The 15,708-nt window shown below is 38.1% G+C and overlaps 1 protein-coding gene across 1 annotated transcript in view; it reads left to right on the top strand.

Annotated features, from left to right (window-relative positions):
* lrrfip1a (leucine rich repeat (in FLII) interacting protein 1a) overlaps nt 1-15,708 on the top strand; it is a 69,716-nt gene that overhangs the window by 23,571 nt on the left and 30,437 nt on the right. Inside the window, exons 2-4 of the mRNA XM_079563445.1 lie at nt 4,372-4,458; nt 14,181-14,222; nt 15,070-15,120. Coding sequence (XP_079419571.1) covers nt 4,372-4,458; nt 14,181-14,222; nt 15,070-15,120 — 180 coding nt within the window. The remainder of the gene's footprint in view (nt 1-4,371; nt 4,459-14,180; nt 14,223-15,069; nt 15,121-15,708) is intronic.

Below are 15,708 nucleotides of genomic sequence, written 5' to 3'. Positions count from 1 at the left end.
CCAGAGGTGGCAGTAGTGAGTATAAAAATGACAACTGGCCCCTTTAAGGAAAAAATGTAAGTAAATAAATTTACTTACTGAATTATTTAGCCAAATAAGATTGTTTTTCTGTAATTAATTTAACAATAAGTCGATAAAGTAACTATCATGACAGGCCTACTCAAAGTGTGAGATTTTTGTTGGGTGTTGCAGATTTAACCCCTTAACTCCCACCTGAACCGAGCACATTTTCTCCAGCTTTACCCCAATCCAAAAGCTTCTGGAAAAAAGGTGTGAAAATAGCAACAAAACTTAGATGAAAACAAGGATGAAAATGTGAAAAAAGTGAGAAAAATGTACAAAAAAATTACAAAATTTAACAAAAAATTGAGAAAATTTTGACGAAAAATTTAGAAAAAATGGACGAAAAAGTGACAAAAAATTGACAAAAAAGTTATAAGAATTTGACAAAAATGCGAACAATTTGACGAAAAAGTGACAAAAAAAGACAAAAAAATGGACCAAAAAAAATCGAAAAAGTGATGAAAAAAAATCCGATGATTTGAGGAAAAAGATCAATTTAGTTGTGTAGGTCTTAGCTTTCAAATGAGGTGTTACACTGGCCTACAGGATTTGGGTAAAGCTGAACTGGAGAAAATGCTCTCAGTTCAGGGGGAGTTAAGAGGTTAAAGCAACATCTGGGCTCAGTCAGTCATTTTATTGGCACCTTCTGCACATTGTGATTATTTGCATGTACAATATTTTAATCTCCAAACTGTTCACAAAGAGAGTTTATTCAAGACAGTGAGAGGTCGGTCACAGGAGATAACCAAAAAAAACAATCTATTGAAATGTAACATGAGCTTTCTATACCGTGTTTAGTTGAGTCGCACGTCAGCCCCTCCCCCCCACACTGCAGCAGAGCCATGTGGTGCCAATCACCGGCTAATTACACACACCTGGTGCACTAGAACAGACTCCCCTGACTGCTCTTTGTCCAAGAACCCCCCAAAAGCCGGTAACACGAATGTGCACTTGAATAAAAATGTGTGTGTTGACTAAATTTGAGTCCGGCTATAATTATGTGTAAATGGTGAAGAAGCGAGTTCACCTTTGGGCACTTTGGAATATGACTGAAAGATCACTGACGTCACAAAGAGCTGATGCTGGGGACCGTTTTAGATGTAAGCTAACATGTGCAATACTAATGAGCTCAATAGGATACAATGTTAAGAAGTAACTAGACGATTAAAAGGATTATAATTTGGTATTATCAAGTGCATAAATTATGCTTTGAGTTAAAATGTCAGAAGGTGAAATGAAAGTATCAGGACTAATCTGCGAATCATTGAAGCTTAATGCTAAAATGCTCAAGTGTTGATGTTCATCAGGTAAAAACTGTTTCCTCTGATGCCTGAACTGAGCGCATTTTCTCCAGTTCAACCTAGAATCTTCTCGACTGGAGAGCAACAGTGTAATGCCTCATTTGAACGCGTTTTAATGTCTTTTTGTCTCTTTTTTTGGTCATGTTTTTATCATGTTTTTGACACTTTGTGTTGCTTTTTCATCACTCATTTTCAGGCGTGTTTTTGCCTCATTTTAGTCACTTTTTTTAAAGTTTACCTCACGTTTTTGTGACTTTTTGTTGCTTTTTCATTTTTTTTGTGACTTTTTTGTTTTCACCACATTTTTGTCACTTGGTTGTCGAGTTTCCGTCATGTTTTTTCTTTTTTTTTCTTTTTCATTGCTTTTTTTTTAACACTGTTTTGCTTTTGTCACATTTTTATTGCGTTTTCATCCTCGTTTTTGTCGTTATTCTGACACATTTTTTCGAGAAGCTTTTGGATTTGGGTAAAGCCAAATTGGAGAAAATGTGCTCGGGTTCAGGTGGGGGTTAAGAGGTTAAAATGCTTTTGGTTTCACATGTGATTTGTGTATTCACCCTTGTTTTATTCGGAGACAATGCAGTGTAGCTGGTTTAATCATGAGCCAATATCCATATTATGCAGTGATGATGAATATCCTATAGCAACATTTCAATTCATCTTTTTCCTCTTGTTCATTCATTGTGAGCTACAAGCTGCCCATTTTGAAGTACCCTTTTCTGACATGTTGTGCGCTACACCTCACCACTTTGTTTCTAGCCTTTCTTTTCATATTTTCCTATATTGGGGCAGATGGTAAATGGCTCGAGGCCTTGCTATTTAAAGCTCTATGTAACTGGATACATTCAGGGAAACTCTAAAAATAGTCCCCCATCTGTAGGTCACATCTGTTTCGTATTTAGTTCAGCTACTTCATATTTTTTCTGTACAAGTTGACATTGCTTGTGTATGTGGTTAGAAAAGTTGCTGTATTTTTGTGTTTAAGGCTAAAAAATACATCAATATTCACAGAGTTCTTGCTATCTTAAGTCTTGAGTTTAGACCCACTTGAGACTAAACCATGGTCCCTGTTTAGTTGAGTAGTTTAGTTCATATTTCAGGTTAAGACTGGACTTGACGGCTCCTGTTATTCACGTGTGCCCTTTTCTGTAAATCCAACTATTTTGTGAGGTTGTATATGACGCAACGTATTATATAGGCCAATGTCTGCATGCTAAGAAGAAAAACGGGCATCCTCTAAATGTCACTGGGAAATGCATGAATGTACGTAATGACCACGCCCAGAGCCGCAGAGAAACACCACAGAGTGAGAGAGCGAGGGGAAGGAAATGCTTGCAGACAGAATACAAACTGCAGCTCCATTTAAGGAAAAGGACTGTGTTTGTCCCAGGGCAGAGGGGAGCTCAACCACTGGCCTGTGCACAACACCGATATAAACACACGGCTAGCTTAGCATTAGCACTTTGTGGCTGTCGATTTGAATGAGGTCAGAGATATTTTGAGAGAGAATTGGGCACAAGGGCAAGAAGGGACTTCGAAATTGTGTTAGTCTGTAACAGAGGTGGGCAAACGACAGACTTATAGCCCTTTAATACGGCCTGCAAAACCTGCCCAAACACTATATGCTCTGGATAAAAAGAATACCATTGTTTTTGTGTGTTTTTATGCGCAATTAGTCTATTTGGGAGTTTATTTTTGAAATGCCCCAAATATCAGCTGATCCTGACAAGTTCAAAAACCCAATGTGGCCCTTTTCCCATAAAGTACTATAGGACTACAGAGTTTATAATGTTAAAATTAAGTATTTTCCTCCCCCTTCATGTTCCAGCCATGTCCTGAAGTGTAGAATGAGCCCAGACTTATTCACCACAGCTGCCTCTAAAAGTCACTCAAAAAGTTGTGAATTTGGGTCCGAAGTGCCGTCATGCACAAGCTTAATATAGAAGCTGCAGTTACACGTAAGACCTGAGGTGGCAGTAGTGAGTATAACATGACCAACTTGCATCTAGTCCCTTTAAATACAAATATTAGAAGTATGTTGCCTGAATGATTGAAACGTCTCACAGCTGTGGAAGCATTGGTATGACTGCCTCTTAAAAGTTTAGAGGTTTTTAATGTTTTTTGTTATCTGACCATGAGTCTATAATAGATTTCTGTAAGTTACAATACTGATTTACAACATATACATTTGAATGCCTTTGAAAAGTGTCTATAGCTTTGTGCTCAACTTTTCACTGATCTAATTGGTTCAGGATTAGGGCCACTAATCCAATTTTAATGGTTGCTATAGAAAGCCACAAAAAGGCTACATTACTCTTAATATTACAGTGTTCTCTACAAATAAATGATCTATCCAGGGTGTGTAATCATGTGTAACCAGTGAAATGGCTCTGTAATATGTGTCATTCTTAGTTACGCATTCATATTTGAGTCCTGGATATGTTTAAAATGTGCACAGTAAGAAAGTGGGCTGAAACTTTATTTTAAAGTCTGAATTACATAAATTATTATGCACCATCATTCACTCAGAGGCCATTAGGTGGTGTCAGTGAGTGGGGGAAAAGCCTATAAACAGTCACACACTGAATCACACAATCTATTTCCTGACTGTCAGAAATGGTTTGTCCTGATTTGAACTGAAGAACATTGCCTTATCTGAAGAAATGGATCTGACACAATAACGTTGTGTTGCCCGCCCAATAGCTTAAGGTTTTTGAAGAGAGTTTAAGTGATGAAAGATGCACAACAAGAAGAGAGAGAATGTTTCTTGCCAAAGGGTTGGTGGTTGCCTGTAATGTCTATGTTCACATGCATCCCCCAGTAAACCTGGTTTTATTACAATTTTATTAATTCCTCTTACAAAATTAAAGGAAGTAGCCACTGTTCTCACGCCCTATCAGGTTTTGTTATACTTATCCCCAGTGAAGGCTTGCAGAATCACTTCTCCTTTGTTATTTTCTCACTGACTTCTTTCATTGATGTCCTGTTAATGTTTTTGTCTCTTTAGGCCGAGGCCCGTTTGGCGGCAAAGAGAGCGGCGCGAGCGGAGGCGAGGGAGATCCGCATGAAGGAGCTGGAGAGGCAACAGAAGGAGGTACAGGCCACAATGATCACAAAGACAATTTAGTTTTAAATTTGTTTGTTTTTGTTTTTTTGTTTCCCACTTTTGTATATTAAAGCGAGACACTACAGGTGAATAGAGGAACTTTTTAAATTTCTCGCATACAAATCTCAGTGAAATCTGAATAATGGATCAAGCCAGGTATAAATTTATGGTTTTATTTCGTTGACATATTAGTTACTTTTTCAGAGGGGATTATGGATATCTTGTTCAGTTTTTCAAAATCTGTAAAAAAAAAATGTCCCAAACTTTAAAGTTTGGAGTTTGTGCTACTGATGTGGAGTTATTGTTGCACCAATGTGATAAAAAAAAAAAATGGCTCTTAAAATTACAATTTCCAATATAAATCGATGGTTAATCAGTGCAATAATAATCCCTTTTAATAGTTTGCTCAACCGTTTGGTAGAGCACACTTTATTGAATCATGTGTTGTTTCTAATTCAGCCTATCGCTACCATTCGATTCAAGTTTGTAACGCTCAAAATTTCCAGGTTGAACTAGTCTGGATTGGTTTATGCTGGCTTAGAGCAGGTTTAGCTGGATCCGACCTAGTTTGGACCGGTTTCTAGCAGTTTTGGACTGCTTTTGACCGGTTTTAAGCAGTTTTAGACTGGTTTAGACATGGCTTGGACCAGTTTAGACCAGCTCTGGCCTGGGTTAGACCAGTTTTAGAGCTGTTTTTTACTGGTTTAGAGGTGGTTTTGATTGGCTTTGACCAGGTTTAGATCAGGTCTGGCCTGACTGGTTTGTGCTGGTTTAGATCAGGTTTGGACTGGTTTAAGGCAGGTAACTCAGAGGTCTATAAAAAAAATGCTTAGAAAATACAAAAAAGGGTGTAGGGAGTAACATTAAAGGGTTAACCTCTTACCCCCGCCTTAACAGAGCACACTATAGGCCAGTGTAAGGCCTCATTTGAAAGCTAAGACCTACGTTTTTGTAGCTTTTTTTTTCTTCTTTTTTTTCATCCTCATTTACATCTCGCTTTTGTTGCTTGTTTTCCAAAAAGCTTTTAGATTTGGGTAAAATGATAAAAGGTTAAGGTGGGGGTGAAGAGGTTAAAGATGTTATTATGAAAGTCAGGTTTTTTTTTTGTTTCCAGGTGAAGGTTTTTTAAAGAGACAAATTGGCCCAAAACCTGAAAGATTCCTGTAGATTCCGCCCTGAAGTAATACAAATACTCTCACTGTATCATCTATCTTACCTTACCTTATGTTATGACAGCCCTGGCTTCATCTGAATTGACTTATGCAATGGCTTTCGAAGCACTCTGGTTGAACCTCTCGCGTTGCATCACGTCACAACACTTCAGGGTCAAGGTTCAAAGGTGGAGACGAAGTGCACGGCTGGAGATTTCCTCGGTTTGAATCTGTGTGGTAGGCCTACTTAAAAAGACCAGTTCTCCTACTTCAGTTTTTAAAGGGCTATGATTCTTTTAACCTCTGAACTCCTGCCTGAACCGAGAGGATCTTTTTCCTCACGTCATCAGATTTTTTTTCCATCATTTTTTTGGGGGTCATTTTTGTAACTTTTTTGTCATTTTATTCGTAAATTTTTTATCACATTTTTGTCACATTTTTGTCCATTTTTTTTTTTTTACTTTTCATAAATTTTTTATTACATTTTTGTCTTTTTTGTCATTTTTTTGTCCATTTTTTATCACATTTTTGTCATATTTTTGTAATTTTTTGGTCACATTTTTGTCCTTTTTTTCGTCATTTTTTGTCAATTTCTTGTGGCATTTTTGTGACATTTTTGCCACTTTTTCATCCATTGTTCGTCACTTTTTTGTCAATGTTTCCTCACTTTTTTCGTCTCAATTTTTTTGCTATTTTCACAGCTTTTTGCCAGATGCTTTTGGACTGGGGTAAAGCCAAACTGGAGAAAATGTGCTCGGTTCAGGTGGGAGTTAAGGGGTTAAATTGGGGTTGAAATAGTGATTGTATGACTGGACTTTTTTTAATGCTTGTAGTTATAGTTGTGAGTACATAATCGTTTTAGTATCAAAACACGTTCCAGGGCATTTGGTTGGGGTTGGCTTTTTCCACTGCCTGCCTCCGTTTCTTTCAGCGCCAAACTAATCATCTTTAAACTCCAACTCCTGCCCAATTGATTTCAGGCCAAAAGAGGGAATACTTTTTAAGATCTCAAGCTTTAAAAACACTGATTAAAATGCCCAAAAGAGGGAAAGTGCTCCGACTGCTACATGCCACTTTTACCAATGAATTTTCCTTGACGATTGAAGCATCATGGTGCCTTTAGAGTTTGACATTTGCCTGAAAAAGGCATAGTATAAAAACCCAAGGATAGATTTAGCATTAATGTTGTATATCCTTTGTATGTATGTAGGTTACATGGAGTGTCATTACCTCTAAAACCTGCTAATCCTGCTAAATGTGTGACAATGCCCTGTGTATGACCCAGCATTTATTTGGGAAGTGGAACCAATCCAGAAGACATTTCCCTTTTGTAACCACTCAACAGCGGGCGATGTACATTGAATTTTAAGCGTCTCTCTCAGATACAGTTTCATTTTCCCAGTCTTGAGTGGTTGCAGGTGGGCTGTGTTGAGACAGGTGCAGGTCTGGGCTCTTGTCGGTCTCAGTGACTGTATGTTTGAACCGCAGGGAGTCTCTATTCTTAGACCGCAGTAATCCCATACACACAAACACGGCTCCTTCAACTGTTTCTACTACAGCCATGGGGTTGATGTTTCATTAATGGATTTAGGACCTATAAGTCTATCACGTTGTAGTGAGATAAATCTGAGCAGCGGGGTTGGCTCGTTGGCTGTTTTTGTGGCTGAGGGACAGAGGTGGGAAGAGTAGCCACAATATGTGCTTAAGTAACATAGGGCTGGGCAATATTGACAAAAATGAATATCTCAATATTTTTGGTGGACTTAATCAAACCAGCAGAAATATATGCTAAAATATGCTGGCAAACATTAATCAATTTACATTGCTTTGTCGCTCAAAAAGATAATTGTCCTGAACCGATTACTAAAGAGCACAGAAAACACTTTCCCCATTTTCCCTCCTTTTACCACTTTTCCCCCTATTTTTAAAAAACATTGGACATAAACTCAATATTGCAAATGTGCATATCTTCCAAACTCCAATTTCAGTATTATCTGGTAGATTTATTGCCCTGCTCTAATAACGTGAAACATGAAAGTAAAAGTAAAAAGTAGTGACGCAAATAATGACTCAAGAGAAAATAAGTACATGGAGAAAATGTTGCTTGAGTAATGCAAGTACTGAGTCGCTGCTTGAGCATAAAAGTCTGATTTATGATTCAGTCAGGACAAATAATGTGAAATTCGTAATATTAAAAAAAAAATGCCATGTGCATAAAAAGAAAGAAATCTGAAGAATAATGGTGTAGGGCTGCAACTATGCTACTATATGCAATAATCGATTAGTTGTTGATGAATCAATTGTTTCAGCCCTAAAATGGTGCACAAAACTAACTGCACATCAGCCTGGGGACCATGGCCAAAATTTTCGCATGGATTTGGGAACCAATCACAGAACGAGGAGGGACGGCAAGATGGTGACGCGCTATTCGACATATGGAAGCTTGTAGTTTATTTACGGATCAAACATGGCAGCAGCTAGACGCAACGCTATTTTTCGATCAAGCTTTAGACCTTGTTCTAAATAGTTTAGTTCAAAAGTTTACAGCGGGTACGTCATACGTCATCGGATACGATGATACGATTGGTTGTGGCAACGGGCAGACGCATGATAGCGCCCAATAAACGGCTATGGACGAAACCACACCTCTCCTACGAGAAAATGAATTGGTGGTCCCAAGACTAAATATCACTTGTGATTTTAGTCTGGCGTTAGCCAGGCTAACAGAAAACACCATTAACTCACAAATGCTGATTTTTTTTAAAAGACATTTGTGTGCTGTGCATTTAATTATAGAGCCTAGCAGCAAGTTGTTTACCTTTAACCATATTGTTCCCTGAAATGTGTTAAATATGATTTATAAATGCATTATAACATCATAGATTAGTTGATTTAATTGCATTCTCAGGAAAAAAAATCCTCTTCCCTCTTCAAATAAAATGAATCGTGCACTCCATTGTGTTAATAACGGTGTAATGCTCTTATAGCTGTGGTCAAAACAGCACAGAGGAAGCCGGTCATATGCTGTGGATTACCCCACGATCAGAGCAGGAGCCTGTCCCTTTAAAACCTTCTGACGAATTACGCAGCAGATTAGCAGCTCATGGTTTCAACCACGCACAGAGAGTCTGAGAGTTTGTTTTGATATCGACCACGGGACGGAGAGCTCAAAGACGCACTCTGGATTTTGGGCATTTCGGGACATTTTTATCATAAGACGGCTCGAATGATTGAAGCATTATTCATCCTTCTAAACTGCCTGACCTGCGCTTTTGGATTTTAAACGCTAAAAGAATAGGTTGTGGGACAGAGGTCTGAAAAATACCATATTATTTTGTATATTGTGACCCTGCTTTGAGTATTTTACATTTTTCACCAGCAATTTTTTAATATTTAACGTTAAGATTATTCTTGACTGGTGTTAAAACCTTGAGAAACTTTGATATATTTGGTTGGCTTCATGGAGTTTCGATATTTCTTCAAACTTTGAATCTCGAACCTCGAACTATAATCTGCCTAAATGATATTGAACATTTGAAATCATTTTTCCTTGATCCTGAAACGTCGATAGGATTTGTTTTTGTAACCAGCAATGGGACAGCGCATCGAAAGACACCTCCTCAATTTGGAATATCACATATTTTGAATAAACCTGGATTCTGCCCAAATGTGAATTTCAATAGAGTTAATGATGTTTGTCTGGCCTTGAATCACGGCTAACCGGAGGGTAACAGGAAGAGGGCTTAGGGTTGCCCTCTCAGGCCGTCCCAGGACCCCACCGGACTACAGGCGAGGCTCGGTGAGTGCGCGGGACGGTGCCGTTTAAGCTGGTTGTGTAACTGGTGCCGCTGCCTCGGTCATGGGCTAATTGAGTGTCCAGACAAACATGGGGCTCAGTCAGAGGGTCTGCACAGCGATGGATGGGGACTTGCATTGCACAGGGTTTCCGCTGGGTATTAAAAAGCATTAAAGGGATTTTTCAGGATTTTTGACATAGGGCCTCATTTCCTAGTTATCCAGAGTGTTGTTGATTTTCTGAGATATTTTTTGTGTAATTCATGCAGTTCTTATATTTGAAGAGTTATGTGGCGCTAGGCTAATGCAAGGCTAGCGCATTTCTATGGTATCAGCTCCACTGCATTAAAAACAGTCTGACCCGCTCCACCGACCACCTGAGGCAAATCACTTATTACACCAGACTAACCATATAAATGTCTGTGTCGATAGAATAATTTTTGGAATATAACTGACCTTGCATCACATGAATGATCACATTTTGAGGGACTATTTTCTAGCAGATCACTTATACAACCACGAAGCTGATGCTGCTCAAACATAAGTTATTTTATATGCAAAATGGTTAAAATTACTCTATCGACACAGACATTTATATGTTAAGTCTGGCGTTATCAGTGATTTGCCTCAGGTGCTCTGTGGAGCAGGTCAGACTGTTTTTAATGCAGGCTAGCTGATACCATAGGAATGCGCTAGCCTTGCGTTAGCCTAGTGCCACGAAACTCTTCAAACAATAAGAACTGCTTGAATTACAAAAAAAAAATCTCCAGAAATCAGCAACACTCTGGATAACTAGGAAATGAGGCCCTATGTCAAACATCCTGAAATGTCCCTTTAAAAGTCACTGAATGCCAAAGTCAAGCACCAGAAACCAGAATTAAGAACTACAGTACTACAAAATGTCAATAATGCGTTTCAGAACTGGTTTGTTTGCGGTTAGCAGGTTTTATTCAGACCCCATATGGCAGACTGGCTAAATAATGGCAGCATATGTGCTCTCTGATGTGTTTCAATGTTGTGGGATGCATTCACAAACCCAGGCTATAAAGAATCTACATGTTTTGCTGCAAAACATCGGCTTTTAAGTCAAGATAATCTGTTGGTTTGATTGGACTTTAATGTGACTGGATGGCTCTCCATTGTTTAAACATAAAAAATGGCTATACAATCATGGGTTGGAAGATGGGCACAGGGCTGGACCCTCACTGTCGATACTTTTTGATTACCAATATGTTTACAATGCAAGAACACTTGGGAACTAAAACTCATATGGAAGCCCTTTATTATGCAGACTTAGTCACCCTCCACACTTCTAATATAATATAGATTCTAAAGTTAGTGATCGAGTTTAACCAGAAGAAAGCTGAAGATGAACTTTGTGTAGTTGCATATAGCTTTTTTTAATACACATTCACACAGTCCATTGTTATCCATGAAATTTAAAGCTCCAATTTGGCCCGGTATTGCCTTCTATCCCCAGGGGGAAAACACCTGGTCTCTGTCCCACAGGTGTCCTTAAATCTGTTTGAACTGTGGGTCACTTTGGACTTTAAAATCCTCTCATTAACACACACACACTGTCCCTCCTCTTTCTCTCTCCATCTTTCCTACACACACCTCAACTCTTTCATCTCCTCTGTATGTTTTTGAACCTGCTCTGGCCATGATTTGCTTATTTTAATCCTTTTTTTCCTTTTTTCCCCCCATGTTTCCATCCTTCGTTTGTTACACCCTTTCCCTGCCGATGTGTAGATCTTTCAGGTGCAAAAGGTAGGTTTATCATCTCTTGTTTTGTCTCGGTGGTTCTCAAACTTTTTGTCCTTTTCAAAAAAAAAAAAAAAATCCTTTCAAAAAGCTGTATGCCTACTTTAATTTATGTCTCAAAGGGGCTAGATTAGTATAAATTAGATATTTTATTGCAGTCTTGCCCATTTATCCTACACTATGCAACAGTACTGTGCCTAACTAGTGAAAAAGAAACCAGTATAATGAGGCAAAATAAAACGCAAGCAAAAAAGATCAAGCATTTCTATTGATATTGATAAGTTGGAAATATGGCCAGGGCCGCAGTTTGAGAACCACTGCTTCATGCGTTTTTGCTTCTCCATACCTTTCTCAACTCTGCTTCCTGTCATCTTTTCTCCCCGTCTTCATTCCCACAATCAGAAATACTACGGCTTGAACAGCAAAGTGGACGATCGCCAGGACAGCAAATGGGGAGATATTGAACAATGGATGGTACAGTGTAACGCTACGATGAGTTATGACTAACAAACACTCACTAATACTGAGATATTGGGCTGAAAATCTTCACAAAAATACTATAGACATGCATTGCACAACACCAGAGGTTGATTATTTTGCTTGCCATTTAACAATAAAACAAAAATAACCCAGCAATGAATCTTCTAGTCTTCGGTCACAGCCGCACGAGGACAGACTGATATATACGTGGTTTTGTTACATTTACGCTTAGATACTCACTTCATTCAGGCCAAGTTGGTGAAATGTCTTGCATATGGACATAACTGAATCTAGGTATTTGGATGTGAACCAATGAGCTACTAGTGAGCGACTAATGGCCAAAAAATGTAGTATATTGCCAATTATTATATTTATTCAATAAGTGAGGATTAAATAAGGAGCCGTGCATTATACAGTTTTAATGTATGACATGGACTCATTAAACTGTATAATGCACGGCTCAGTTGTTTAATCCACTTATCCCACAAACTGAAACTGAATTTGGTCTAGGGCTGAAAGATATATCGATATCGAGATATGAACATTCAAGATATCAATATCGCAAAAGAAAAATATATCGTTACCGTATTTATATAGAGATATTCAAAATATTACAATTGAAAAAGCAAGATATAAACCATATAGATTGTCTATCAATGCAACTGAACTCTTTTGTATTATGATTTTATTTTTCTGAAAAATGCTGAGTTTTCACCTAACCCATAGTTATATCGTATCGATATCGAGATATCTGGCATGAATATCGAGATATGAAATTTTGTCCACATAGTTCAGCCCTAATTTGGACCCGTTTCCTTTTTTAAGTCCTGGGCAGGAGTTATTTCACTTCTTAAGCCGTTTTACATGAAACTAGTTCCAGCTCAATTGTTTGTCGTTCCTATGGAAACGGCTGCAGTGGAGTGATATACGTTTGTTAAGTGGTGATGTCACAGCTCTACTTCTGGGTTCGTAGATGTGCGAGAAACTACAAAAAAAAACTCTTTAATACCACAATCAATATTTCTGAAACTCAACAGAGAGTTACTGAACATACTTATTTTACAGGCCCATTAGCCAAAAATGCTGTACCTACTGCTATAAAAGTAAGATTTACCAAGATCAGTACATCCGGGTTTGCGGAGATAAATGCTAACGTAGCAACTTTAGCAAATATTACTTTTTTTAGCAGTAGTTGCGGCATTTTGGCTAATGAGTCTGAGAAATAAGTAGGGTCAGGAACTCTCCGTTGAGTTTCAGAAATATTGATGATTGTTTTAAAGAGTTTTTGATGTTTATTTCTCGCATATTTGCCGGTCTGCTAGTACCCGGAAGAGGAAGTCGTGACGTCACACAAGACAAACGTAGCCTTGTGGTTATACGATAATAACGCACGCTTTAACACGCATGGTCTTGGTTTGGTGTTCGCCTTGATATGGTTTTCTCCGCTCGCCTGAAGAATTACTGGAAGTCATCCCGGCCATGTTTTTCAAATTCCTGATAATTCCTGTTAATCCCTTTTAGAAAATAAGGGATTATAATGATCAGAACAGGGCCATGAAGCTAATCCACTTATTGGGAGGAGCGGGAGCCTCTTGGCCGCGGAGCAGCGTGACCATCTGCCCTTTCTGCGGGAGATTGTGGGAGATTTAGTGGCGTTTATCAGGTTTAACTCCTAAGATTCTGCAGAAGTTCAAGTTCAAACAGGAAAGCGCTTTGTCTGCGGTGGAAGCGGCACTTGACGTGGTGTTAGTAGTAGCTTGAAAGAAAGGTGTAGACAAAGAAAGGATGAGTCAAAGAGTGGACTTGGGTTAAGCAAGTAAAAGAGTCTTAGATTATTCTACTAGAGCTTTAGCACATTTACGATTTTAAAGTTTATTATTATAGCAAGACTATTTACAAAGAGGTGCTAATGTTGCCTTGACCAGTAACAGGTTTGTGAGCATTTGGCATTTGTTGCGGTGCATTGGTTTGGTTTTCTCCTGCTACTGTGGTGTCCACTCCATACAAAAACATGTACAACAGCGCCCTGATAGCCTAGTTGGTTTGTTGAATGTCTCTGCGCATTTCATCCCCTTTCACACTGTCCTATCTCATCCAATAAAACCCTATAGGCCAGAAATATAATAAAACTTGCAATAGAGTTCCCCCTGAGGCCATGATGAACATTTGAGGCCACATATCTCAAATGCTTCATCCTGGACTTATAGAATTTGCCAGAAACATCTTGCTGTGCGTTCAAAAGTGAAACAGTCAGTGAATAAACATGGTCATATCCGACATGCATGTACCAGAGTGTGACTGATACAGTGTGGTTTCTAGCATAATCTGTTTACATGCATATCAGTTTGTGCTGCTTACTTGCCACTCCTCCATCCTTTCTGGAGTGTCTTCTCATCCGTCTTGTTGACTTCTGCCATCTTGTTCTTTGTTTACATTCTCTCCCTCTTCCTCTTCTCTCCCTTTTCACCCCCGTTCTTCCTCCCTTTCTCCGACCCGTTGTCTCCTTGTCCCGTGGTTAAGGAGGAAAGTGAGAGGTACAACCGGCCTTCACGGATCCACACGGTTTGTAGTACTCCCTCTGTCACTATCTCCATACTTTTACTTCCTTTTCATCCCTTAACCTATTAACTCCCACCTGAACCGAGAAGATCTTTTTCCTCACGTCATTAGATTTTTTTTCCATCATTTTTTTGTTGGGTGTTCAACTCATTTTTGTAACTTTTTTGTCATTTTTTGTCATTTTTTCTTCAATTTTTTATCACATTTTTTTTACTTTTTTTGATCATTTTTTTTGGTCATTTTTTTTGTCATTTTTTGACACATTTTTGTCAATTTTTGTCATTTTTTTTGTCATTTTTGTCATTTTTTGGTCATTTTTTGTCACATTTTATTTCATTTTTTCATCAATTTTTCATCAAATTTTTGTCTTTTTTTTGCTACATTTTTGTCATTTTTTTGTCATTTTTTTGTCAATTTTTTGTCATTTTTTGTCAATTTTTTATCACATTTTTGTCATTTTTTGGTAATTTTTTTGTCACATTTTTGTCATTTTTTCGTCAATTTTTCGTCAATTTTCTTGTGACATTTTTGTGAAATTTTTGCCACTTTACTGGGGTAAAGCCAAACTGGAGAAAAAGTGCTCGGTTCAGGTTGGAGTTAAGGGGTTAAACCTCCAAATGCACCAATAATTTCTCAAGTCATGTGGTTAGAAAAGATCCATTTGATCAAGATGATGCTGCCTTAAGTGTTTGTTTTGCTAAGGAGGATTTTTGAACACCAGATTGATGTTTTCTATACATTTCATTATTTTTATGTAACATTGACTGCGTAATCAATTTCTTAAAACAAGCAACCTGTTTAGCTCAATGTCTAAACATTTTCTAATGCTGTATCTTTGTTTCTGTTGCAGCTCTCAGATGACGATGAGCGGATGTCCGTGGGGAGCCGGGGCAGCGTCAGGGTCAGTGTTTCATTCTGCAAAATCCGCTTTCACCAATGTCATTAGCCCCACAAGTACTTACCTGGAGTAGTTTGGATTAATGGGGCATGTTCTGGTCACCTCCTATGGAACATGTACAAAAAATTGTCCAGATCTAAAAAATAAAGGTTGTAGTAAGTTGTAGTATGATAATTGGTAACTGGTGTAAATTTGGTGCCACCACAGTAAAAAATGTAGAAGGTATTGAAGATTATCCATAAATTGTCATATTTGAAATTTATATAAACATTTCTTGCTATAAATTTCAAAATAAAGGTCCAGACCTTAAAAAGAAAGGTTGTAAGTTTCTAGTATAGTAATTGGTAACTGTTGTAGAAGCTATTGAAGATTAATGTCCATAAATTGTTATATTTTGGTATGGATTTCAAAATCAAGGCTCAGACCTGAAAAATGAAGGTTGTAGTAAGTTGCTGGTATAATAATTAATAACTGGTGCCACTTTTGTGCCAACACAGTAATAACTGACTGGTAGCTGGTGTGAAATTAGTTTGTACATTTCAAAATAGATCTGAAAAATAAAGGTTGCAGTAAGTTGCTAGTATAATAATT

The sequence above is a fragment of the Gobius niger genome (genome assembly GCF_951799975.1).
Source record: "Gobius niger genome assembly, chromosome: 9".
Classification (NCBI taxonomy): Eukaryota; Metazoa; Chordata; class Actinopteri; order Gobiiformes; family Gobiidae; genus Gobius; species Gobius niger.
Note: the sequence above shows the minus strand (reverse complement) of the source record. Positions and strands in the feature narration are given on the sequence as shown.